The following is a 27,019-nucleotide window of genomic DNA, read 5'->3' as shown; positions in this document are numbered from 1 at the left end:
AAACCCCCTTACTGTGGCCTAGAACTGTACAAACCCACTTACTGTGGGACCAGAACTGTACAAACCCCCTTACTGTGGCCTAGAACTGTACAAACCCCCTTACTGTGGGACCAGAACTGTACAAACCCCCTTACTGTGGGACCAGAACTGTACAAACCCCCTTACTGTGGCCTAGAACTGTACAAACCCCCTTACTGTGGGACCAGAACTGTACAAACCCCCTTACTGTGGCCTAGAACTGTACAAACCCCCTTACTGTGGGACCAGAACTGTACAAACCCCCTTACTGTGGGACCAGAACTGTACAAACCCCCTTACTGTGGGACCAGAACTGTACAAACCCACTTACTGTGGGACCAGAACTGTACAAACCCCCTTACTGTGGGACCAGAACTGTACAAACCCCCTTACTGTGGGACCAGAACTGTACAAACCCCCTTACTGTGGCCTAGAACTGTACAAACCCACTTACTGTGGAACCAGAACTGTACAAACCCCCTTACTGTGGGACCAGAACTGTACAAACCCCCTTACTGTGGGACCAGAACTGTACAAACCCCTTTACTGTGGCCTAGAACTGTACAAACCCCTTTACTGTGGCCTAGAACTGTACAAACCCACTTACTGTGGCCTAGAACTGTACAAACCCCCTTACTGTGGGACCAGAACTGTACAAACCCCCTTACTGTGGGACCAGAACTGTACAAACCCCCTTACTGTGGCCTAGAACTGTACAAACCCCCTTACTGTGGCCTAGAACTGTACAAACCCCCTTACTGTGGGACCAGAACTGTACAAACCCCCTTACTGTGGCCTAGAACTGTACAAACCCACTTACTGTGGGACCAGAACTGTACAAACCCCCTTACTGTGGCCTAGAACTGTACAAACCCCCTTACTGTGGGACCAGAACTGTACAAACCCCCTTACTGTGGCCTAGAACTGTACAAACCCACTTACTGTGGCCTAGAACTGTACAAACCCCCTTACTGTGGACCAGAACTGTACAAACCCCCTTACTGTGGGACCAGAACTGTACAAACCCCCTTACTGTGGAACCAGAACTGTACAAACCCACTTACTGTGGGACCAGAACTGTACAAACCCCCTTACTGTGGGACCAGAACTGTACAAACCCCCTTACTGTGGCCTAGAACTGTACAAACCCCCTTACTGTGGGACCAGAACTGTACAAACCCACTTACTGTGGGACCAAAACTGTACAAACCCCCTTACTGTGGCCTAGAACTGTACAAACCCCCTTACTGTGGGACCAGAACTGTACAAACCCCCTTACTGTGGCCTAGAACTGTACAAACCCCCTTACTGTGGCCTAGAACTGTATAAACCCACTTACTGTGGCCTAGAACTGTACAAACCCACTTACTGTGGGACCAGAACTGTACAAACCCACTTACTGTGGGACCAGAACTGTATAAACCCCCTTACTGTGGCCTAGAACTGTACAAACCCCCTTACTGTGGCCTAGAACTGTACAAACCCACTTACTGTGGGACCAGAACTTTAGAAACTCACATATGAGTCCTGGAACTTTACAACACCTTGTGCTATGGGGCCAGAACTTTACAGAGCTTCTTATTGTGGGACCAGAACCTTATAAACCTGCTTACTGTGGGGCCAGAACTTTAAAAACCCTTTACTCTGGTGCACTCTCCCACTTTCACACCTACAGTACACTCCTGACCCTCCATCACATCTACAGTACACTCCTGACTGACCCTCCATCACATCTACAGTACACTCCTGACCCACCATCACATCTACAGTACGCTACTGACTGACCCACCATCACATCTACAGTACGCTCCTCACTGACCCACCATCACATCTACAGTACGCTCCTGACTGATCCACCATCACATCTACAGTACGCTCCTGACTGACCCACCATCACATCTACAGTACGCTACTGACTGACCCACCATCACATCTACAGTACACTCCTGATCCACCATCACATCTACAGTACACTCCTGACTGACCCACCATCACATCTACAGTACGCTACTGACTGACCCACCATCACATCTACAGTACACTCCTGATCCACCATCACATCTACAGTACACTCCTGACTGACCCACCATCACATCTACAGTACACTCCTGACTGACCCACCATCACATCTACAGTACGCTCCTGACTGACCCACCATCACATCTACAGTATGCTGCTGACTCAGGACACACACACTGTAATCATACCCTAGATTTAGTCCTGACCCTGGGTGTTAGCATTGATCAGCTAAATATTCTACCTCAGAGCTCAGTAATATCGGATCATTATCTAATCTCCTTTGAGCTTCATCTAAGGCAAAATGTAAATTCTTCTCCCCAACACTGCCTAAAGCGCACAATAACACCAATGACAACTGTACAGTTTACTAAAAATCTCCCACCCCTATCGACCTTAGCTTACACTCCGTCAGACCAAACGGAGCTCGTCAAATTAACAAACGATCTAGAGAATACCCTCCGATCAACCTTAGACAAAGTAGCACCATTCAAAAATAAAATGATGAGGCAAAAAAGGCTCGCACCGTGGTACAGTGATCAAACTCCTACCTTAAAACAAACAGTGCGGAAACTAGAGCGTAAATGGCGGACGACCAAACTAGAGGTGTTCCACTCTGCGTGGAAGGACAGCCTTAGTCAATATAGAAAGACTCTCATTAAAGCTCGCTCAGCGTATCTGGCCTCGCTGATCGAGAAAAACAAAAACAATCCCAGAGTTCTTTTTAATGAGATCTCTAAACTTACTAAATGCCAGGCAGATTCTCAACCCCAGATCCCAACATCTTTAACCAGTCATGTTTTTATGGACTATTTTAATAATAAAATAGAAAATATTAGACAACAAATCCAACCCTGCTTATTAAATCAAACATGGCCGTAACCTGATGTAGTTGCTTTAGAACATAACTTAGCTGTAGAACAAAGGCTGGAAGCCTTCTACCTACTACCCCAGCCAGAACTAGAAAAAATTATATCCTCAGCTAATTGTACAACATGTACACTCGACCCGATTCCCTCTAAATTGCTAAAAGAAATTCTCCCAATTATAATCGGACCTCTTTTAACAATTGTAAATTCATCCCTTAGCCTTGGGCATGTACCCCAAACCCTTAAAATAGCAGTTATAAAACCTTTAATCAAAAAACCAAATCTTGATCCTAGCGTATTATCTAATTATAGACCCATCTCAAACTTAACATTCGTATCTAAGATATTAGAAAAAGCTGTGGCCCAACAACTCTGCTTATACCTGAGTAAAAATGACATGTATGAGAAATTCCAGTCTGGATTTAGACTCAATCACAGCACAGAGACAGCCCTAGTGAAGATTACGAATGATCTCCTTCTTGCCTCTGATCAAGGCTACGTATCTTTATTAGTCCTACTAGACCTTAGTGCAGCCTTTGATACAATAGATCATTCTATATTACTAGAAAGATTAGAGAAAATGGTTGGAATCACAGGGACAGCCCTATCATGGTTCCAATCATATCTAACGGGACGCTTCCAATTTGTAAAGATAAAAGATTTATCTTCAAACTACGCAGAAGTAAGATATGGAGTTCCACAAGGCTCAATTTTAGGACCGCTATTATTTACATTATACATGTTACCACTGGGCTCAGTTATAAGCAGACATGGCGTTAATTTCCACTGTTCTGCAGATGACACACAGCTCTATATTTTAGCCAAACTTGACGATAAATTTACACTACAGAAAATGGAGGACTGTGATATAAAACTCTGGATGTCACATAACTTCCTTCTCCTCAACAGTGACAAAACCCAGCTTCTCCTTTTAGGTCCAAAAGACTCTAGAAATAAACTCTCAGACTTAATGTTAGACTTGTCTGATTCTTCCATCATTCCTGGTTTAGCAGCTAAAAATCTTGGTGTCACATTCGACTCAGATTTATCATTTGAGCAACATATTAGTAGAACAGCCTTTATGCAGCTTAGGAACATCTCCAAACTAAGAATCTCTACAAGACGCAGAAAAGCTAGTACATGCTTTTATTACCTCAAGGCTAGATTACTGTAATGCACTACTGTCAGGTTGTTCCAGCAGGAACCTCAATAAACTTCAGCTGCTTCAGAACACTGCAGCCAGGGTTCTTACTAAAGCTAGAACATCTGACCATATCAGTCCAGTTCTATCAGCACTTCATTGGCTCCCAGTTAAATTCCTGATTGAATACAAAATTCTTTTATTAACATATAAAGCCCTACATGGCCTCGCTCCTGAGTACCTGCAGGATCTTATAGTATATTACGAACCATCAAGACTACTTAGATCTCAGGGTGCTGGCCTCTTACTCGTTCCCAAAATTCAGAAAACCTCAGCAGGGGGAAGAGCCTTTTCTTATAAAGCCCCCCAGCTCTGGAATAACCTTCCAGATAATGTTTGGGACTCAGACACAGTCTCAGTCTTTAAATCTAGGCTGAAACTCATCTGTTTAGTTTAGCTTTTGGTAATTAATGTTTCTTAGATAAGGGCTGCAGGTCCAGGGTTCGAGGACACAGGGAATTGAAGTACACTGAGATGCTGGAGCTGTCGTCTCGCTGCTTACACGCGATCACTCAGGTTTGTTGATGGTGGAGCAGATAGATGCTGGTGTTCTCAGGGTACGCCCGTGTCCGTGTTACCTTCTGGCTCTCTCCTTTTAATTATGCTGTGATAATCAGACCTGCCCGAGTCGTCAGACATACTCTGATGCTGATGCTCAACATTCTCTGCCCTCCATAAAATTCCTCTTAGAACTAACTTTTCTCTCTTTACCTTCTTCGAGTAAATGGCCACCCATCTACAGTACACTCCTGACTGACCCACCATCACGTCTACAGTACGCTCATGACTGACCCACCATCACGTCTACAGTACGCTCATGACTGACCCACCATCACATCTAAAGTACGCTCATGACTGACCTACCATCACATCTACAGTACACTCCTGACTGACCCACCATCACGTCTACAGTACGCTCATGACTGACCTACCAACACATCTACAGTACGCTACTGACTGACCCACCATCACATCTACAGTACGCTACTGACCCTCCATCATATCTACAGTACGCTACTGACCCTCCATCACATCTACAGTACACTCCTGACCCACCATCACATCCACAGTACACTCCTGACCCTCCATCACATCCACAGTACGCTCCTGACCCTCCATCACATCCACAGTACGCTCCTGACCCTCCATCACATCCACAGTACGCTCCTGACTGACCCTCCATCACATCCACAGTACACTCATGACCCTCCATCACATCCACAGTACACTCATGACTGACCCACCATCACATCTACAGTACATCCCTGACCCTCCATCACATCCACAGTACACTCCTGACCCACCATCACATCCACAGTACACTCCTGACTGACCCACCATCACATCTACAGTACACTCCTGACTGACCCTCCATCACATGTACAGTACAATCCTGACTGACCCACCATCACATCTACAGTACAATCCTGACTGACCCACCATCACATCTACAGTACACTCCTGACCCACCATCACATCCACAGTACACTCCTGACTGACCCACCATCACATCTACAGTACGCTACTGACTGACCCACCATCACATCTACAGTACACTCCTGACCCACCATCACATCTACAGTACACTCCTGACTGACCCACCATCACATCTACAGTACACTCCTGACTGACCCTCCATCACATGTACAGTACGCTCCTGACTGACTCACCATCACATCTACAGTACACTCCTGACTGACCCACCATCACATCCACAGTACACTCCTGACTGACCCTCCATCACATGTACAGTACACTCCTGACCCACCATCACATCTACAGTACACTCCTGACTGACCCTCCATCACATGTACAGTACGCTCCTGACTGACTCACCATCACATCTACAGTACACTCCTGACCCACCATCACATCTACAGTACACTCCTGACTGACCCACCCTCACATCTACCGCCTGTTTCTTAAACAGCAGCTGCTGTCAGTGTAAACTTAATGTCCCACAGATGTGCAAATGCACACACAGCTTGTCTAGTCCCTGTAGAGAGGAAGTACTGCCAATAGAATAGGACTCTCTGGAGCAGATCAGCATCATGACCCTATTGGCTCCATGCTGCCTAATAATGCCAGGCGTGGGCTAGAGGGGGCATGTTCTGATCATCTGCAGCTGATTCTACACTTCTGAAGGCGTAATAAATGTTACATTTCTATTCATTCTATTTTATAATGAATTTTATAAATGAAGATTAAAGACGTTTAGCTAAATTACCTCCGTCTCTCAGTGCTGATCACATGAAGATCAGACCTCCAGATGGGCCAGGGTCGATAGGTTCAAAAAGGTCCTGCCCTTAGTTCACTAGTGTGTGTGTGTGTGTGTGTGTGTTTGTTCACTATCTCGCTGTATAGAGTGCAGTGACAGAATCCTGCACCTTTACCTTTTTGATAAGAAGATGTAGAAGCATGTTCTGCTGGAACCAGTGAAGCTACAGAGCTTTACCCCTCGCTGCTGAGCTGCTCTCCTCTGAGGTTTCTGCTGGAGGTTTTAGCTGACCTCAGGTTCTCCTGTCATTCTCGGTTCCCCTTTCCTTTCTGACTCTGAGGCTTCCAGTGAAAGAGAAAGGGATTATATATATACACACACTCTCACACTCACACACACACACACACACACACTGCTGTTCCTGCACAGCGAGGGTTGGTGTACCTCTGCACCCAGTGGAACTCCAGCAGCTACAGGGCTGCTCTCCTGCAGTGAGGGGACTCGTGGAGCTCCTCTCTCCCGAGCAGTATCTGAGGAGGATGAGGATGAAGATTTGCTCCAGCAGCTGTTCTCTGCGGTGGGTGTCAGTGAGGTTCTGCTACGGTTCTGTGGTGACGTTCCTCTGTGTTTGGGGTGAGTGTTCAGTGTTATTATTAATATTATTCCCTCATTATCACACTAATTAATTCAATCATAAACGAATATTAATTACACAGTTCATCAATAATCATTTATTAATAGAAGTTACTCGAGACTGAATCCCCTCAGTATGTAAGAGATGCTGGAGGTTCATTTTATTATAAATTCACACTGGATATTAATTATTATTAATAATAATTATTACAGGGTTCTGGATGATAAACACTAAAGGGAGTGGCTGCATCTGTTTGGGCATGGCTTTAATGGGAACCCCCTAAAGGGAGGAGCTGTGGGGGTGGGGTTTAGAGGAACACTGAGGGGAGGGTGTCTGTGGTGTGGGGGTGGGGTTTAGAGGAACACTGAGGGGAGGATGTCTGTGGTGTGGGGGTGGGGTTTAGAGGAACACAGGGCAGGGTGTCTGGTGTGGGGGTGGGGTTTAGAGGAACACAGGGCAGGGTGTCTGGTTTGGGGGTGGGGTTTAGAGGAACACAGGGCAGAGTGTCTGGTTTGGGGGTGGGGTTTAGAGGAACACTGAGGGGAGGGTGTCTGTGGTGTGGGGGTGGGGTTTAGAGGAACACAGGGCAGGGTGTCTGGTTTGGGGGTGGGGTTTAGAGGAACACAGGGCAGAGTGTCTGGTTTGGGGGTGGGGTTTAGAGGAACACTGAGGGGAGGGTGTCTGTGGTTTGGGGGTGGGGTTTAGAGGAACACTGAGGGGAGGGTGTCTGTGGTTTGGGGGTGGGGTTTAGAGGAGTGGGGTAAAGCCCTGCTGGTTCTGGGCTCCTCCTGTTTGCAGGTGTCTGCTGCTCTGAGTGGTCTGCAAGCGTTCCCCCCTCCATCACTGGCGTATCCGGGCTGTGCGTTCACATCCCCTGCAGATTCTCCTACCCCGGGGGGAGAGCGCCAGCCAATAAGATGACTGGGATCTGGTACAGAGATGGGAAGGAGATCTGTAACAGCAGGCACTGGGAGCAGGTGGACGCTCTGTATCTGAACAGAACCAGACTGCTTGGTTCTCTGGGGTCGAATGATTGCTCCCTGAAGATCGGACTGCTCGGATCGGGAGACGCCGGCAGTTACATGTTCCGGATTGAGATAGAAGGCCGAGACCGATACTCGTTCAAGGACCACACTGTGACTCTCAGCGTTACCGGTCAGTCTGCCTCTTTACACACTGAATAAACCATGAACCAATTACAGTATTACTAATATAATCCTAATATAATCTTAATATAATCTTAAAATAATCCTAATATAATCTTAATCTTAAAATAATCCTAATATAGTCTTAATATAATCTTAATATAATCTTAAAATAATCCTAATATAATCTTAATCTTAAAATAATCCTAATATAGTCTTAATATAATCTTAACATAATCTTAATAAAATCCTAATATAATCGTAACATAATCCTAATATAATATAATCTAAGAGTGTATTGTAAACAGCCTGCATTAGAATTCATAATTTTTGTGATGTCACAGAACCACCCATTGATCCCATTCAGCCTCCAGCAGTTTAGTCCCACCCATTCAGCCTACAGCAGTGTAGCCCCACCCATACAGCCTACAGCAGTGTAGCCCCACCCATTCAGCCTCCAGCAGTTTAGCCCCACCCATTCAGCCTCCAGCAGTTTAGTCCCACCCATACAGCCTCCAGCAGTTTAGCCCCACCCATTCAGCCTCCAGCAGTGTAGCCCCACCCATTCAGCCTACAGCAGTTTAGTCCCACCCATTCAGCCTCCAGCAGTTTAGTCCCACCCATTCAGCCTCCAGCAGTTTAGCCCCACCCATTCAGCCTCCAGCAGTGTAGCCCCACCCATTCACACTGACTTACACTGGGAATCGTAATCAGACGGAATCACTATGAGGTCAGACGCCCCTGTTTTTTGTCACAGACAGTCCCCTGGCTCCCTCCATGCAGTGTCCGGGCGTCCTGGCCGAGGGTGTAACTGTGTCTCTGGTGTGTGCTGTGATACACACCTGTCCCGAGGCGGCTCCTACACTCCGCTGGACCGTCGTTCAGGCCAAGCAGGCGATCTCTCAGCCGCAGGGACGCCGGCAGCTCCAGCAGCGCTGGGAGGACCAAGCGGTGCTGAATCTGCTGCCCTCTCCTGGAACTCACAGGGAAGTGCTGCAGTGCGCCGCAGTGTTTCCCAACGGAGTGCAGCAGCGGGGCCCGGCCTGCAGACTGGTGGTCAGCTGTATGTTCAGCTGGAGCAGATTGGACCGATACCTTCATCACTTATTTCTTCATTAATTTATTAATAATAATTAACACACATAAGATCTTCTCCTCAAGCTCATTCTAACGCTCGCTAACTCTGCCGACTGGAAATAGCTAACTGTAGCTAACTTCCCTAACCCTGCTAGTGTCTCTGTAATATCAGCACTGACCGCAGCAAATGCTTGATCATTTCCCACTCTGGAAACTGTATCTATCATTTTAACACTGAAATTCCTAATTCTAGCAAACTCTGCTGTCATAATTACAACACTGACTACAGCTAATAGCTAACGCTAACATGATTTTAACTCAAAATTAGCTCATTTCAGCTATTTTACTCACTGCCTACATACCAATGAAAATGACTTATATTAGCCGAATCTGCTAACTACAAACAGCTAACCCGAGCTGACTGTGCTAACGGTTCCGTTGGCCTGTGCTGTTGTGAGTGAACAGCTAGACTTCGGTGATCCTGGTTGTTGTTTTTTTTCCAGGCCTCAGTTAAACTCTGACGTCTTCTGACTGACCTTTATCTTTACTTCGTCTTCTGTTTCAGATGCTCCCAAAAACGTGACGGTGAGCCGTCTGTCTCCGCTGGGTTTGGTGTCAGAAGGGGCCACTGTGGTTCTGTCCTGCCAGGCCAACAGCCAACCAGCACCTCATTTATTCTCCTGGCTCCAGGGGGCAGAGGGCAGGGAGCAGCTGGATCAGACAGGACCGAAGCTCTCGGTAGAGAAGATAGCAAGGAACTCTGGCCCGTTCTGGTGTGAGGTGGAGAACTCTATGGGTGCTGTTCGCTCTCAGCCACTCGCACTGGATGTACATTGTGAGTGAAAACACTGTCAGTTACCATTATGTTCATTTCTAATTCATGAACACTCACAGACTGTAATACACTACAGGAAGCGTAGGGGGCGCTCTACAATGCTCTATAATGATCATATGATCCACACGCTCATTCTGACAGACTGTAATACACTACAGGAAGCGTAGGGGGCGCTCTATAGTGCTCTATAATGTTCATATGATCCACACGCTCATTCTGACAGACTGTAATAAACTACAGGAAGCGTAGGGGGCGCTCTATAATGCTCTATAATGATCATATGATCCACACGCTCATTCTGACAGACTGTAATAAACTACAGGAAGAGTAGGGGGCGCTCTATAATGCTCTATAATGTTCATCTGATCCACACGCTCATTCTGACAGACTGTAATACACTACAGGAAGCGTAGGGGGCGCTCTATAATGCTCTATAATGATCATATGATCCACACGCTCATTCTGACAGACTGTACTACACTACAGGAAGCGTAGGGGGCGCTCTATAATGCTCTATAATGCTCATATGATCCACACTCTCATTCTGACAGACTGTAATACACTACAGGAAGAGTAGGGGGCGCTCTATAATGCTCTATAATGTTCATATGATCCACACGCTCATTCTGACAGACTGTAATACACTACAGGAAGCGTAGGGGGCGCTCTATAATGCTCTATAATGCTCATATGATCCACACGCTCATTCTGACAGACTGTAATACACTACAGGAAGCGTAGGGGGCGCTCTATAATGCTCTATAATGTTCATATGATCCACACGCTCATTCTGACAGACTGTAATACACTACAGGAAGCGTAGGGGGCGCTCTATAATGCTCTATAATGTTCATATGATCCACACGCTCATTCTGACAGACTGTAATACACTACAGGAAGCGTAGGGGGCGCTCTATAATGCTCTATAATGATCATATGATCCACACGCTCATTCTGACGGACTGTAATACACTACAGGAAGCGTAGGGGGCGCTCTATAATGCTCTATAATGATCATATGATCCACACACTCATTCTGACAGACTGTAATACACTACAGGAAGCATAGGGGGCGCTCTATAATGCTCTATAATGTTCATCTGATCCACACGCTCATTCTGACAGACTGTAATACACTACAGGAAGCGTAGGGGGCGCTCTATAATGCTCTATAATGTTCATATGATCCACACTCTCATTCTGACAGACTGTAATACACTACAGGAAGCGTAGGGGGCGCTCTATAATGCTCTATAATGGTCATATGATCCACACGCTCATTCTGACAGACTGTAATACACTACAGGAAGAGTAGGGGGCGCTCTATAATGCTCTATAATGTTCATATGATCCACACTCTCATTCTGACAGACTGTAATACACTACAGGAAGCGTAGGGGGCGCTCTATAATGCTCTATAATGATCATATGATCCACACGCTCATTCTGACAGACTGTAATACACTACAGGAAGCGTAGGGGGCGCTCTATAATGCTCTATAATGTTCATATGATCCACACGCTCATTCTGACAGACTGTATTACACTACAGGAAGAGTAGGGGGCGCTCTATAATGCTCTATAATGTTCATATGATCCACACTCTCATTCTGACAGACTGTAATACACTACAGGAAGCGTAGGGGGCGCTCTATAATGCTCTATAATGTTCATATGATCCACACGCTCATTCTGACAGACTGTAATACACTACAGGAAGCGTAGGGGGCGCTCTATAATGCTCTATAATGATCATATGATCCACACGCTCATTCTGACAGACTGTAATACACTACAGGAAGCGTAGGGGGCACTCTATAATCCTCTATAATGTTCATATCTGTTATTAAAGTGATTATTAGGGATTATTTCTTTTTTTGCTTTTCTAGATAAGCCAGAGATCGCAGAAGAAAGCTGGTGTTCTGTGATCTCTGAGCAGGAGGCGGAGCTCAGCTGTGAATGTGTCGCCTATGGCAACCCACCACCCTCCATACACTGGACTGTCTCGCACTCATATGAGCGAATAAGAGGTGAGAATTACTGACAGTGGCACTGACCTCCAAGGGTGGCAAAATCCTAGTGTTAACAGTATACAGCTACCCTACATATCATTTACAGACAACACACAGTACACACAGAACAGTGGTACACACAGTACACACACACTACACCAGCACATTCCTATACAGTGTGATTTACAGTGTTCTTCACAGAACAGCAGTCTGCAGCTCTATACAGATTGTAGGGTAAGAGTGATGAGAGTGTATCAGTAATATCTGTGTCATGTAGCTGATGATGGTGATCAGCTGTTGAGGATGGTGTAAACATGAGGGTAAAAACTCTTCCTGTGTCTGACCGTCTGAGTGGACACAGTTCTGTATCGTCTGCTAGACGGGAGCAGCTGGAGGAGGTAGTGACCTGGGTGTGAGGAGTCAGTAAGGATTTTCTCTGCCTGTTTTCTGGTTCTTGAGCAGTACAAGTCCTGAGTGGAGGGCAGAACAGCACAGATGATTCTTCATCCTCTGCTGGGCCTTTTTGAGGATGGAGGAGATGCTGGGCTCCCACTTCAGGTCATGAGAAATGGTGGTACCCAGGAACCTGAAGGTCTCTGCAGCTGACACAGGGTTGTTGAGGATAGTGGGGGGCAGCAGAGCTGGGGGGTGTTTCCTAAAGCCCACTCTCATCTCTACAGTCTTGAGCATGTTCAGCTCCAGGTTGTTCTGACTGCACAGGTGAATGATGTCACAGGTAAAAGAATATAGAGTTAGGAGTCTTACCCAAAGACTTCTTCGTGAAGAGGTATAGCGCCCCCTAGCATTGAGCTGTGGAGCAGTGGAAGAACTGTGTTCTCTGGAATGATGGTGGTGGAGCTCCATCCAGTACTTTTGGGTGGTGATCATCATCCAACATCCTGACCTCACTAACATTGTTGTCGCTAAATGCAATCAAATCCTCACAGCAATGCTCCCACTCCAGAATCTAGTAGAAAGTCTTCAGAACCTTTAGAACAGCAGCGCTGACAGATGGGCTCAGTAGGTTATGCCAAATCAGTTGTTTCTATTCCGCCGCCACTAGGGGGCCTGCAGATAGAGATTAATGGAAAATGCAGCAGTGACAGATGCTGTGTGCACATCTGTCTGCAGGTCACACAAACTCGTCTCGGTCAGGAGGACAGATGTCTGTGGAGAACCTCAACGCCTCTGTGCCGTGGAACCACACCTCCGCCGAGCTCGTCCTGCTGTGTGTGGCTGAGAACAGCCTGGCGTCCACCGTCAGAGCCTTCACACTGACCCGCAACAGTAAGCTCCTCTACTGCAGCCTGCTGTACATACGATACTGCATACGGCCAAAAGTAACCGGACACAACAGGTGTTAGACTATGTATGTCCCGCAGAGTCGAGTCTCAGCTAGGAAAGGCTCCATCCAGTTGGTGCTCTCGCTTTCAGGGCTGAATGCAATCAAACTCTCTACACAGCAACATAGTTCAACATGTTCCAACACAGTGGAGGTAGCAGCTGTTGCTGCAGTAAAGGGGGACAAACTCCTGCCTAGCTCCAATTTCAGGAGTTACTTTTGGCCATTAAGCGCTTGTTTGTATCCTTTGATTTTTTTTTATTAGAATTTTACAGGAATCTAAATTTTAAAAGGTTCTTAACACTCCTAGAACCATTTACCACACTGATTCTAACTCTGCTAACAGCTAATGCTAACTGACTTTGCTAACAGTCTACAATAAAAATACCACATTTACATTTATGGTACTTAGCTGATGCTCAAATGCTAGAAGCTAACTTGGCTAAATGAAAATTCCAAAGCGCTAACTCACTACTAACTAAATCCTGAGATACTGAGATACTGAAGTCCTGAGATACTGAAGTCATGAGATCCTGAGATACTGAAATCCTGAGATACTGAAGTCATGAGATACTGAGATACTGAAATCCTGAAATCTTGAGATACTGAAGTCCTGAGATACTGAGATGTGATAGTGAAGTTCTAGCTAACCTGAAGCGAGCGGTGCTGGGCTGCTGGTGTTCTGCTGTGGTGAAAGGTCCGCTGTCTGGATCAGGAGGGTTAGAAGACCTGGTTCTGTAGAGGCTGTGGTTCTTCTGTTCCATCTAAAGAACCTCTTTTTATTAAGAGTGTAACGTGTGTGTGTGTGTGTGTGTGTGTGTGTGTGTGTGTGTGTGTGTGTGTAGTCACAGTTGAATCCACACCTTTGCCCCACCGCTCCGGGCTGTGGGGTCTGTGGGGTTCTGTGATGGGTTTGGTTCTGATGGTGCTGCTCTTGTTCTCCGGCTGTCTGCTCCGCTCACTCAGAACCGCTCGGTGAGTACACACCTGAGAGTGGGTGGGGGCTGGGCGGGGGGCTGAGGGAGAGGGGGGTGAGGGAGGTGAGGGGGGTGAGGGAGAGGAGGGGGGTGAGTGGGGGTCTCACACACATTTACTCTCTCACACACATTCACTCACTCTTACACACTCTCACTCTCACACACATTCACTCACTCTCACACACTTTTGTCTTCATATATATATATATATATATATATATATATATCACTGCTTTATATGCTGTACTCTATTGTATTTGTACTTTAACATCAGCTCTACACTCTATCTCCCTTAATTACACTCTTGTTCAGGTAGAGTTCCTGATGGAGGTGAAGATGCTTCAAACTTCACTGCTGTAGACCATTAGCACAGTAAGTACACACACACACACACACACACACACACCAATAGCAGAGTCTAAAGACTGACCCACTGGGCCTGGACCTCACCAGTGGAGCTCAGACCACTGTTACTCTCAGAATAGCGGTCACTGGTGTGTTACTGATGGTTTTACATGATTGTAGAGGCAGCTGCTGCTCCCTATGCTCTCATACACTCTATGTCCAAATATTTATGGACACCCATTCTAATGAATGCATTCAGCTGCTTTAAGGGACAGGAACTAGACAAGCTGTGTGTGTGCATTTGCACATCTGTGTCAGCAAGGGGTGCAGCTTAAAGAGTGCATTCATTAGATAAATATTTGGACATATAGTGTATGAGAGCATTGGTGTGGTAAAGTGGAGTGGCTCCACCTTCTGGTATTAAACATGAAGTGCAGGAGCTCACATGCTATACTGACGGGGTTGTCTGTGCTTCTGTCTGTCTGTGAATCTAACCCTGTGTCTGTGACTGTCTGTTACAGGTTAGTCAGAGATCTCCACCGCAGGCCGAGGACCCACCCACCTGCTGCAGATCACACTTTATTAGACATTATTATTCTTTTAAAAATGAGAAATAAATAAAGATGTGATGATCAAGTAAAAATGTGTTTTATTTGTTTTTACACAGTTTACCACCCTGTTCACTTCAGGTTCACACTGGAGCTAATAAGCTAATGTGGCTAACAAGGAATTTAAGCTGGTATCCCGCTGATTAGCCACTTAGCATGGTGCTAACTGAATGGGACTATGGCTTCAGCCGCTCAGATGACCTCCACGTAGATGGCGCTGTCCGGGTCGGGGGCTGCAGGTGTGTGTGTCTCAGGGCTCTCTCTGTCTCGCTCTCGCAGCGCTCTCTGCCTCCGGGCTCCTCTCCGCTGTCTCTTATGGATCTGAAAGAGACACAGTTAGCTTTAGCGACTTCCCGCTAATGAACTGCTTTCAGGAGCTCAGTGAGGAGTGAAGGGTGTAGCTCACTGGAGGTTGAGAGGGTGCACTCGCATCCAACATACTGAAAAACTACGGAAATGGGTCCAGTGTAACCATGGAAACGGATGTAGCCTAACCATCAAATTAGGTGTAGAGTAATCATATAAATGGGTGTATTATAAACATGGGTATATGTGAAACGTTACCATGAAAATGGGTGTAGTGTAACCATGGAAACGGGTGTAGTGTAACCATGGGAATGGGTGTAGCAAAACCATGGAAATGAGTGTAGTGTAACCATGGAAACGGGTGTAGCACAACCATGGAAATGCGTGTAGTGTAACCATGGAAACGGGTGTAGCACAACCTGTTGAAACTACACCTGAATCAGCACCTCAATCCACTAATGAGCCCCAAGCGTCTGTGTTAACCCTAAGACTAATTAAGGTGTGGTGGTTGTATGTCTCCCTCTGGTGGCTGTGGGCTGGCCTTGCAGGCGGTGTGTGTGTGTGTGTGTGTGTGTGTGTGTGTGTGTGTGTGTGTGTGTGTGTGTGTGTGTGTACCTGTGTGGTGCGGACGAAGCAGGGCGTGCAGTTCTGGTAGATGAGCTGGTAGCTGCCGTTGGTGTAGATGTGCGTGACCTCGGTGCAGTTGATGTAGAGCGGCAGGCGGTCCTGATAAACGCTGTCCTCGAACACGGGGGGCCGGCAGGCCATCAGCTGCCTCCTCCTGTCAGGGTTAGAGAGGCCGTGGGAGGTCAGTTCGGGGTCTCTGATCAGGACGATTGATCTTCAGCAGCTGATCGTTCAGGCTGGAGGAACTCTTACCTTCCTGCTCTTCTGCAGCGGCACAGCAGCAGCACAAAGAGGATGAGGAGGAAGAGGAAGAGGGGAACTACACACACTGCAGGCATCAGCGTCCACAGGCTGCCTACAGAGCACACACACACACACACACACACACACATTACACACATTACACACAAAACGCAGACTGATATGGGGTTGCCATGGTATTCCAGGTGGTTGCTATGCTATTTCAAGTAGCTGCTATAGTGTTGCTAAGCAGTTGTTACTGTGCTTAGGTGATTGCTGTGGGGTTGCATGCTGTTGCTAAGTGGTTGGTATGATCCCCCTAATGATTACTATGCATTTGCTAGGTGGTTGCTATGCTGTCCCATGTGGTTGTAATGCTCCTGCTTAGTAATTGATTGGTTGCTATGCAGATGCAAGTTGCTATGCTTTTCAATTGGTAGCAATGCTGATGCAGTTGCTATGGTGTCACAAATGGTTGCTGTGGGGTTGCCATACCATTGTGAAGCAGTTGCTATGGTGTCCTAAACTAGTTTCTAGGCAGTTACTATAATGCTTTAGGTGGTTACTAGTTGTTGCCTCTAAACCTCCAGAAGGTCTATGGTGACATTTATTCTGCGGACACTCACAGCCTATCTAGAACCTCCAGAAGGTCTAACCTGCCCCACTTAGAATGGGATTGGTTGATTCCTAATTATGTTGGTGTTTAATCTGATGGTCTTCAGTTCTACTAACGAAGTCCCGACCAATGGGAGAGCTGGTTTAGCTGAATTGGCCCAGATACCACTGAGAGAACCATCCTGATTGGACAGGGTGTTCTCAGGGTTCCACACTGTTTTCCTCTCCAGCTTGAACCCCGTCCTCAACCATTACACTCCCAGGTGAAGTGCACCTGTCAAGGGGCTCCACACACCTGTCCACCCGCCTGCCCCTCCCTGCAGCAGGGTGTGAGAGTCGTTGCCGATGCTGTTGAAGGCGTAGCAGACGACGGTGAGCGGAGTGGGCATCGGGCCCTGGAGTGTTTCCTGCAGGGTGTGTGTGGTGTGTGTGGAGGAGGTGTTGTACTCCTGGGGGGGGACGCTCCCGTTCACACTCCAGGTGACGGCCGGGCGGGGGTTAGAGTCCACAGTGCACCTGCAGACCATCCGGAACCCGTCCCAATCACAAGACGAGGAGTGTTTCAGGATGACGGGGGAGTCTGAGGTCACACACACACATTCATGAAAATCTTTAGCAGGTTACTTAGTTACTACTGCATTCTTTGCTGGTGCTCTGGTTCTGTATAGTACTGAAAAAGGGTTCTCTGACTTGTTATGCCAGTGGAACCCATTTGGTGACACCAAACAGAACCTTTTAAATAAGCTTTTCCTCCAATCTAAAGAACCCTTTAACCAAAAGTCTTCTCTAAACCTGAAAAAGGTTCTCCATAGAACCATAACATACCATAAAACCATAGAACCATAGAACCATCAACAAAATGTTTCCACCAATCTGAAGCCCCCTTTAAGCAGGCAAAGAACCATATACATGTCCGTGTGAATCTGTTAATTGTTGGTTCTAAACATTGCCTTCATTAAAGAACCTTTGAAGTAACCTTCCTGATCTTCTTGTTAAAGGGTTCCACATAGTTCCACATAGTTCTATAGAGGTTGTTTGACTCATATAAAAATGGAAGCATTTATGGTGCTGTAAAGATAGGATCATCCAAATGGTTCTTTGAGTTGTCAGGGTTCTAATGGACTGCCATTCTCATGTGAAAATAGAACCCTAGTCTTTTTAAGGTTGAAGTCTGAAAATATGGCACTGAAAGGTTCTTTCTCTTAAGAACAATGGAACCCTACAGAACGTGTCCTCTATAATTAATTTAAAGGTTCTACATCAAACTGTCTACAAAAGGTTTCCACCTATCTGAAGAACCCTTTCACCGGGCAGCGTCACATGACTCTTTGGGCTGTTCTGGTTCTGTACAGACTGCTAAACACCCCTTAAAGGTTTAAGCTCTTATAAAAATGGGTTCTGTATACTACTGAAAAGGGTTATGGTAGGTGCTATAGTGAAAGGATATAAAAGATCCAATTGGTTCTTTGGGTTCTGCGGGCTCTGGTTGTTTGGCCACACACTCACACTGGACATTGAGGCGGGTTGGGGGACTGGTGGCCTGGCCGAGGTTGCTCTTCACCCTACACTGAACCGTGGTGTCCCGAGTGATGTTGAAGATCCGGATGGTGGGCGACCGTCCCGGCAGGGTGTAGGTTCTACCCGATTGTGTGTAAGTCCAGCGGTACTCAGAGACGGGTGGGTCAGCCTTGCATACGCAGGCCAGCAGGGCATTGCCCCCCTCCCTCACCACCACGGTGTGGACCTGTATGGACACGTCCGTCGGGGGAACTGGAACAGAGTAAATGAATGTTGAGATGTTTATTAGAACCATAACCTAGAATGAACCAGCCTCTGAATCACAGCATGAGGAACACTGGGAACCTGGTTCAGGTGTACTGGGAACCAATATCTGGTTGGCGCCAAGGTTTGGAAACAGTATTTTTATAGTGCTAAAAAAGGTTCTTTGACTCGTAGCAGTAGTAGAACCCTTTAGGGTGCTTTAGGAAGCAAACTATCCAAATGGTCCTCTAAGATGTCATGGTTCTATATATAGAACTGTTGCCTTTTCTAAAGACAAAGATTTGAGTACCCTCTGGTTCAAGAGCTCTGTATAGAACTCTATAGAACCTTGTTATTATAGTGGAACCCTTTGGGTCTCAGGTTCTACTATAATAACAGTTTTTAAAAACAGTTCTACATAGAACCATTTCTGGACATTTTACACCAATTCAAAGATTAAAGCAAAGAACAGTTCTTTGAGTTGTCATGGCTCTGTATAGAACCATTACTTTTACTGAAGAACCATTGAGGTACTCCTCTATTAAGAATGAAGTCAAAGGTTCTGTATATTAATGAGAAAAGTCTGGTGGACCCCAGGATTGGTAAGCACTGTTCTAGCATGTTCTAGCAAACGAGGAGTCTTCATCCGGCTAGAATCAGCGTCCCTGTGACGCAGGCCTTGCTGTCCACTGTATCCAGCAACCAGCTAACCTCATTAGCTTACAGCTAGTATCCAGCTAGCATCTTCAGCATCCACTGCCTGCTGTAGCATCCGATTAGCTTCATCACCCGCAGAGAGTGTGTCGCGGGGAAGCTGATGAAGTCAGCCGGATGCTACAGGCAGCTGTGGAGAGCCAGACACTCTTTGCGGGAAAGCTAAAGTAGGCTACAAGCTAATTACACCAGACCCTACTACAATCACTTCAGCTAGCTAACATTGAGGATCCAGAGAGGACGCAGAGAGGACCCAGGGGGGACAGCAGGGAGGACCCAGAGAGGACCCAGGGGGGACAGCAGGGAGGTCACAGAGAGGATGCAGAGAGGACCCAGGGGGGACCCGGGGGACAGCCGGGAGGACGCAGAGAGGACCCAGAGAGGATCCAGAGAGGATGCAGAGAGGACCCAGGGGGGACACAGAGAGGACCCAGGGGGGACACAGAGAGGATCCAGAGAGGATGCAGAGAGGACCCAGGGGGGACACAGAGAGGACCCAGGGGGGACACAGAGAGGACCCAGGGAGGACACAGAGAGGATCCAGAGAGGATGCAGAGAGGACCCAGGGGGGACACAGAGAGGATCTAGAGAGGACACAGAGAGGACAGCAGCACTTTGTAATAATTACATTGTTTTTTATAATGTTAAAAGATATGCTAGGCTAGGCTAGGCTATGCTAGGCCATTGACCAGTCTAGCTTGTTACTGTTAATTAGGCTAATGTGGACCTTTCTGTTTGAAGATTGCTCCACCCTAATCTCAGATTGTTGGGGTGTTGGGATTCTGGTCACATGCCATCACAGCTGGTGTTGACCCATATCTCAGCGGACTGTAAGTGAGCTGGAGTGAAGACCCTCAGAGAGAAGGTGGAGGGGAAGCAGGAGGGGACAGGTGCAGACTCACAGTGGACGTGGAGCTCAGTGCTGTCGCTGCTCTTCCTGTTTCCCGGGTGAAGAGCTTCACACCTGAGCCGAGGTTTCACCAGGTGAGAGGGGGTGAAGGACAGAGAGGAGACCAGCAGGGGCAGCTGACCAGGCACCTGTACCATCTCCATCACATCAAAGGCACTGCTGTCCTCCTGCCCCCTCCTCTCCCACACCCACTGCAGCCGGGGGGGTTGGGAGGGGCAGCTGACCGGCACTGAGCAGTTCACCACCGCTACCTTCCCCACCTCCACTGCCCTGGGGGCAGCAATCACCGGCTTTTGGGGGGAATCTGGAGGAAAACCATAGACATGGTGGTCAGTCTGTGTTTCTACATAGACCACTACTGTAACAATACACACTGCCTGGCCACTTTATCAGAAACACCTAACTGTGTGTTCACACTGGAAACTGGACAAAAGTATTCAGATCTAAAAACTGCTAGATTGTGGAGGAGCATTGCTGTGAGGATTTGATTGCATTCAGCAGAGTGTTAGTGAGGTCAGTATGTTGGATGATGATCTCCACCCCACCTCATCATCACCCAACTCCTCACCTCATCCCAAAAGTACTGGATGGAGCTCCTCCACCATCATTACAGAATAGAGTCCTATTCTATTGGCAGTACTTCTCTACAGGGACTAGACAAGCTGTGTGTGTGCATTTGCACATCTGTGTCAGCAATGGGTGCAGCTTAAAGTGGCTGAATGCATTCATTAGGAGGGGTGTCCACAAACTTTTGGACGATAGTGTTATCAGGTTCAGTGTGGAGTAAAGAGGTGGAGTAGAGGGGCTCACGGCTGACGGTCAGCTGGACGCTCCTGGCTCTGCCCCACGTTCCTCTCTGCTCCCTCAGCTGGATCTCCAGCGTGCGGGGGTCCGCGGTGCTGACGTTGGCGATGGTGAGGGAGCAGTCTCCAGAGCTCAGATCTCCGGACAGAGACACCCGGCCCCTCAGCTGCCGCTGCCCCCTGCTGACCTGCTCCGCCGGGTCGCTGCTGAAGGCCGTCACCTTCAGGCTCGGGAAGGGGGGGCGGAACCTCATCCTGACCTCTGACCCCGGGACAGGGGGGAACGTGCAGGGCAGCAGAGCACATGAGCCGACCAGGGCGAACACACCATCCGGCATGGAGGGAGGCGGGGCTGCCCTGCACACACACACTACACACACACACACACACACACACACACACACACACACACACACACACACACACACTTCAGACAAGCACCAGCTCTGGGGCTGAAACACTGTTCGTTGTTCCTTGCTGATGTGTCCCACTGCAGCTGATATTTACAGGTACACCCTAAAGTGGGGTTCCTCAGGGGTTCCTCAGGGGTTCTCTAGTGAAGGCATTATCATAAGAGACGCAGGAATGAAGGTGAGTGAGGACTCTCCCTCTCACACACACACACACACACACTAGGCATAGTCTACTGCACTGTTCCAAATACACACTCTCCACAAGCTATGCATAAACAGTAGAACCATGAGAACCGGAAAAACCCTCTGAATTTTCATACGGTTCTACTGGAAGTGTGTCTAGTTCCACGCTCTAGATTTACTAAAACTCAGAAATGGTCCTATAATGTACCAAAATAAGGGTTCTTCGACTCACAAGAGGGTTCTCATCAAAAACATTCAGCAAGAAAAGGGTTCTAACAACTGCCATGGTTCTATGGTCTAACTCTAAACAGCTCTATGCAGAAGGCGTTCCTTCAAGAACCAAATACAGAAGACGTGTTCCATCATATCGAAGATCCATTTAAGCATTCAACGGGTTCTTTCAGTTCTGATGGTTCTGTATAGAACCATTTGCATAAGGAGAAAACCTTTGGACAAGCGTTTGACTAGAAATAGGTTCTACAGGTTTAGTAAGGACTGTGGTTCTATATAGAACCGCAACAAGAACAATTGGGATGCTTTAGTGGTTCTAACTGTTGGAAAACCTTGTGTAGAAGGTTCTAGGTATCATCAAAAGGGTTTTTACAGGTATGACCAGCAGGAACCATCAGAAGGTCTGGCTAGCAGTTTCCATCCTCTTGGCCCTGAGCGTCTAAGTAAGGAAGTCTTGCACTTCAGCAGATGGGAAGTGTAAACCTCAGCAGAACCATGTGTGTGTGTGTGTGTGTGTGTGTGTGTGTGTGTGTGTTTCACAACACGGTTAAATCGGGAACTTGTGGAAGTAAGGGGAAAATAGCTCGACTGCGCGTGGTCACCGCTCCCCGGCGTCTCCGTGTTATTGGCTGATGATCGTGACTGCTGTTATATTAGGCTGGGTTTGTAAACGCGGTTCTGTATAGAACCTTTGATGCCTTCATTGTTGAGGTGATGTTCTAGATAACAGTATACACAGTGTGGGAAAGTGTAGGAACAAGTCTGGTAGAGATGCATGGTACTGAACATCAGAGGATACGAGATATGAGGATGAATTTGGCTTCTTGTTTGTCGGGCTCTTGTTGGAACTGACCGGTCCACCTAGTGTAACTGCTGCACCATTGGTGGACCGGTCAGTTCCAACAAGAGCCTGACAAGTCCAATAAGAGTCCAGAGGACAAGCCGGAAAGCTTACGGTCATTTTAAGAAGGAAACCCCAGAAGAAATGAAGGACTCACCGAACACCACAGCACTGATGATCTTCATGCTGAGCTTCTTTCGTGTCTGTGACCAAGCAGTGACCAAACACATGCCTGGTAATGGAACAACCCCCCCCCCCCCCCCCCCAACTAAAGAGGAACTGAGAAAAGCTTCCTCTGTCTGAGTCAGACTCCCTCATACACCCCCCACAACACCCCCACAACACCCCCCACAACACCCCCCACAACACCCCACAACACCCCCACAACACCTCCCACAACACACCTCATAACACCCCCCACAACACCCCCACAACACTCCCCACAACACACCTCATAACACCCCACAACCCCCCCACAACACCCCCACAACACACCTCATAACACCCCACAACCCCCCCACAACACCCCCACAACACACCTCATAACACCCCATAACCCCCCCACAACACCCCCACAACACTCCCCACAACACACCTCATAACACCCCACAACCCCCCCACAACACTCCCCACAACACCCCCACAACACTCCCCACAACACCCCACAACACCCCCACAACACACCCCACAACACACCTCATAACACCCCCCACAACACCCCACAACACCCCCACAACACTCCCCACAACACACCTCATAACACCCCCACAACCCCCCACAACACCCCCACAACACTCCCCACAACACGCCCCAATACCCCCACAATACCCCCACAACACTCCCCACAACACTCGCCACAACACCCCCAATACCCCCACAACACTCCCCACAACACTCGCCACAACACCCCCAATACCCCCACAACACTCCCCACAACACTCGCCACAACACCCCCAATACCCCCACAACACTCCCCACAACACCCCCAATACCCCCACAATACCCCCACAACACTCCCCACAACACCCCCAATACCCCCACAATACCCTACAACACCCCCACAACACTCGCCACAACACCCCAAATACCCCCACAATACCCTACAACACCCCCACAACACTCCCCACAACACCCCCAATACCCCCACAATACCCTACAACACCCCCACAACACCTCATAACACCCCCACAACCCACCACAACACCCCCAATACCCCCACAATACCCCACAACACCCCCACAACACTCCCCACAACACGCCCCAATACCCCCACAACACCCCCAATACCCCCACAATACCCCCACAACACCCCCACAACACTCCCCACAACACTCCCCACAACACCCCCCAATACCCCCACAATACCCTACAACACCCCCACAACACTCCCCACAACACCCCCCAATACCCCCACAATACCCTACAACACCCCCACAACACTCGCCACAACACCCCAAATACCCCCACAATACCCTACAACACCCCCACAACACTCGCCACAACACCCCAAATACCCCCACAATACCCTACAACACCCCCACAACACCTCATAACACCTCCCAATACCCCCACAACACCCCCACAACACCTCATAACACCCCCACAACCCCCCACAACCCCCCACAACACTCCCCACAACACCCCCACAACACCCCACACAACACCCCCAGAACACCTCATAACACCCCCACAACACCCCATAACACCAGTGTGGTAATGGCAGGTCTGGTCAGTGTGATAAAGGCAGGTCTGGTCAGTGCAGTAAAGGCAGGTCTGGTCAGTGTGATAAAGGCAGGTCTGGTCAGTGCAGTAAAGGCAGGTCTGGTCAGTGCGATAAAGGGAGGTCTGGTCAGTGCGATAAAGGCAGGTCTGGTCAGTGTGATAAAGGCAGGTCTGGTCAGTGCAGTAAAGGCAGGTCTGGTCAGTGTGATAAAGGCAGGTCTGGTCAGTGTGATAAAGGCAGGTCTGGTCAGTGCAGTAAAGGCAGGTCTGATCAGTGTGATAAAGGCAGGTCTGGTCAGTGCAGTAAAGGCAGGTCTGGTCAGTGCGATAAAGGCAGGTCTGATCAGTGCAGTAAAGGCAGGTCTGGTCAGTGCAGTAAAGGCAGGTCTGGTCAGTGTGATAAAGGCAGGTCTGGTCAGTGCAGTAAAGGCAGGTCTGGTCAGTGTGATAAAGGCAGGTCTGGTCAGTGCAGTAAAGGCAGGTCTGGTCAGTGCAGTAAAGGCAGGTCTGGTCAGTGTGATAAAGGCAGGTCTGGTCAGTGCAGTAAAGGCAGGTCTGGTCAGTGCGATAAAGGCAGGTCTGGTCAGTGTGATAAAGGCAGGTCTGGTCAGTGCAGTAAAGGCAGGTCTGGTCAGTGTGATAAAGGCAGGTCTGGTCAGTGCAGTAAAGGCAGGTCTGGTCAGTGTGATAAAGGCAGGTCTGGTCAGTGCAGTAAAGGCAGGTCTGGTCAGTGCGATAAAGGCAGGTCTGGTCAGTGTGATAAAGGCAGGTCTGGTCAGTGCAGTAAAGGCAGGTCTGGTCAGTGTGATAAAGGCAGGTCTGATCAGTGCAGTAAAGGCAGGTCTGGTCAGTGCAGTAAAGGCAGGTCTGGTCAGTGTGATAAAGGCAGGTCTGGTCAGTGCAGTAAAGGCAGGTCTGGTCAGTGTGATAAAGGCAGGTCTGGTCAGTGCAGTAAAGGCAGGTCTGGTCAGTGCGATAAAGGCAGGTCTGATCAGTGTGGTAAAGGCAGGTCTGGTCAGTGTGATAAAGGCAGGTCTGATCAGTGCAGTAAAGGCAGGTCTGGTCAGTGCAGTAAAGGCAGGTCTGGTCAGTGTGATAAAGGCAGGTCTGGTCAGTGCAGTAAAGGCAGGTCTGGTCAGTGTGATAAAGGCAGGTCTGGTCAGTGCAGTAAAGGCAGGTCTGGTCAGTGCGATAAAGGCAGGTCTGGTCAGTGTGATAAAGGCAGGTCTGGTCAGTGTGATAAAGGCAGGTCTGGTCAGTGCAGTAAAGGCAGGTCTGGTCAGTGTGATAAAGGCAGGTCTGGTCAGTGCAGTAAAGGCAGGTCTGGTCAGTGTGATAAAGGCAGGTCTGATCAGTGCAGTAAAGGCAGGTCTGGTCAGTGCAGTAAAGGCAGGTCTGGTCAGTGTGATAAAGGCAGGTCTGGTCAGTGCAGTAAAGGCAGGTCTGGTCAGTGCGATAAAGGCAGGTCTGATCAGTGTGATAAAGGCAGGTCTGGTCAGTGCAGTAAAGGCAGGTCTGGTCAGTGTGATAAAGGCAGGTCTGGTCAGTGTGATAAAGGCAGGTCTGGTCAGTGCAGTAAAGGCAGGTCTGATCAGTGTGATAAAGGCAGGTCTGGTCAGTGCAGTAAAGGCAGGTCTGGTCAGTGCGATAAAGGCAGGTCTGATCAGTGCAGTAAAGGCAGGTCTGGTCAGTGCAGTAAAGGCAGGTCTGGTCAGTGTGATAAAGGCAGGTCTGGTCAGTGCAGTAAAGGCAGGTCTGGTCAGTGTGATAAAGGCAGGTCTGGTCAGTGCAGTAAAGGCAGGTCTGGTCAGTGCGATAAAGGCAGGTCTGGTCAGTGTGATAAAGGCAGGTCTGGTCAGTGCAGTAAAGGCAGGTCTGGTCAGTGTGATAAAGGCAGGTCTGGTCAGTGCAGTAAAGGCAGGTCTGGTCAGTGCGATAAAGGCAGGTCTGATCAGTGTGGTAAAGGCAGGTCTGGTCAGTGCAGTAAAGGCAGGTCTGGTCAGTGTGATAAAGGCAGGTCTGGTCAGTGCAGTAAAGGCAGGTCTGGTCAGTGTGATAAAGGCAGGTCTGGTCAGTGCAGTAAAGGCAGGTCTGGTCAGTGCGATAAAGGCAGGTCTGATCAGTGTGGTAAAGGCAGGTCTGGTCAGTGTGATAAAGGCAGGTCTGATCAGTGCAGTAAAGGCAGGTCTGGTCAGTGCAGTAAAGGCAGGTCTGGTCAGTGCAGTAAAGGCAGGTCTGGTCAGTGTGTGTTGTGTAAGACTGCATGTGAGGGTGTAGGAGTCTCATGAGCATCACGCCTTCACTCACTTCCCCTAAGCTGCTCCACTTCCTCTCCAGCTCCGGAATATTAAGCAGC

General features: G+C 48.3%; 2 protein-coding genes across 3 annotated transcripts; one reads left to right on the top strand and one right to left on the bottom strand.

Annotated features, from left to right (window-relative positions):
- Positions 1–6,548: 6,548 nt before the first annotated feature.
- LOC140570283 (sialic acid-binding Ig-like lectin 13) lies at positions 6,549–15,332 on the top strand. 2 transcript variants are annotated; one of them, XM_072692604.1, is made up of 9 exons: positions 6,549–6,955; positions 7,755–8,111; positions 8,859–9,164; positions 9,744–10,013; positions 11,903–12,043; positions 13,157–13,312; positions 14,213–14,342; positions 14,661–14,716; positions 15,211–15,332. In XM_072692604.1, exons 1-8 carry the CDS (start codon positions 6,862–6,864, stop codon positions 14,710–14,712), a joined length of 1,506 nt encoding a protein of 501 aa, XP_072548705.1. In that variant the 5' UTR covers positions 6,549–6,861; the 3' UTR covers positions 14,713–14,716; positions 15,211–15,332. The 2 variants fall into 2 exon arrangements, with proteins under 2 accessions (XP_072548705.1, XP_072548706.1); XM_072692605.1 differs by having other exon boundaries at positions 6,550–6,955; positions 14,657–14,716.
- LOC140570251 (B-cell receptor CD22) lies at positions 15,322–23,158 on the bottom strand. The gene is made up of 8 exons (XM_072692602.1): positions 23,099–23,158; positions 21,281–21,643; positions 20,463–20,774; positions 18,592–18,855; positions 17,381–17,665; positions 16,483–16,585; positions 16,219–16,384; positions 15,322–15,618 (listed from the first exon to the last, which is right to left on the bottom strand). Exons 1-8 carry the CDS (start codon positions 23,124–23,126, stop codon positions 15,490–15,492), a joined length of 1,650 nt encoding a protein of 549 aa, XP_072548703.1. The 5' UTR covers positions 23,127–23,158; the 3' UTR covers positions 15,322–15,489.
- Positions 23,159–27,019: the final 3,861 nt, after the last annotated feature.

Source organism: Salminus brasiliensis, chromosome 1 (assembly GCF_030463535.1).
Source record: "Salminus brasiliensis chromosome 1, fSalBra1.hap2, whole genome shotgun sequence".
NCBI classification, from domain to species: domain Eukaryota; kingdom Metazoa; phylum Chordata; class Actinopteri; order Characiformes; family Bryconidae; genus Salminus; species Salminus brasiliensis.
This window is presented reverse-complemented; position numbering and strand designations above follow the sequence as displayed.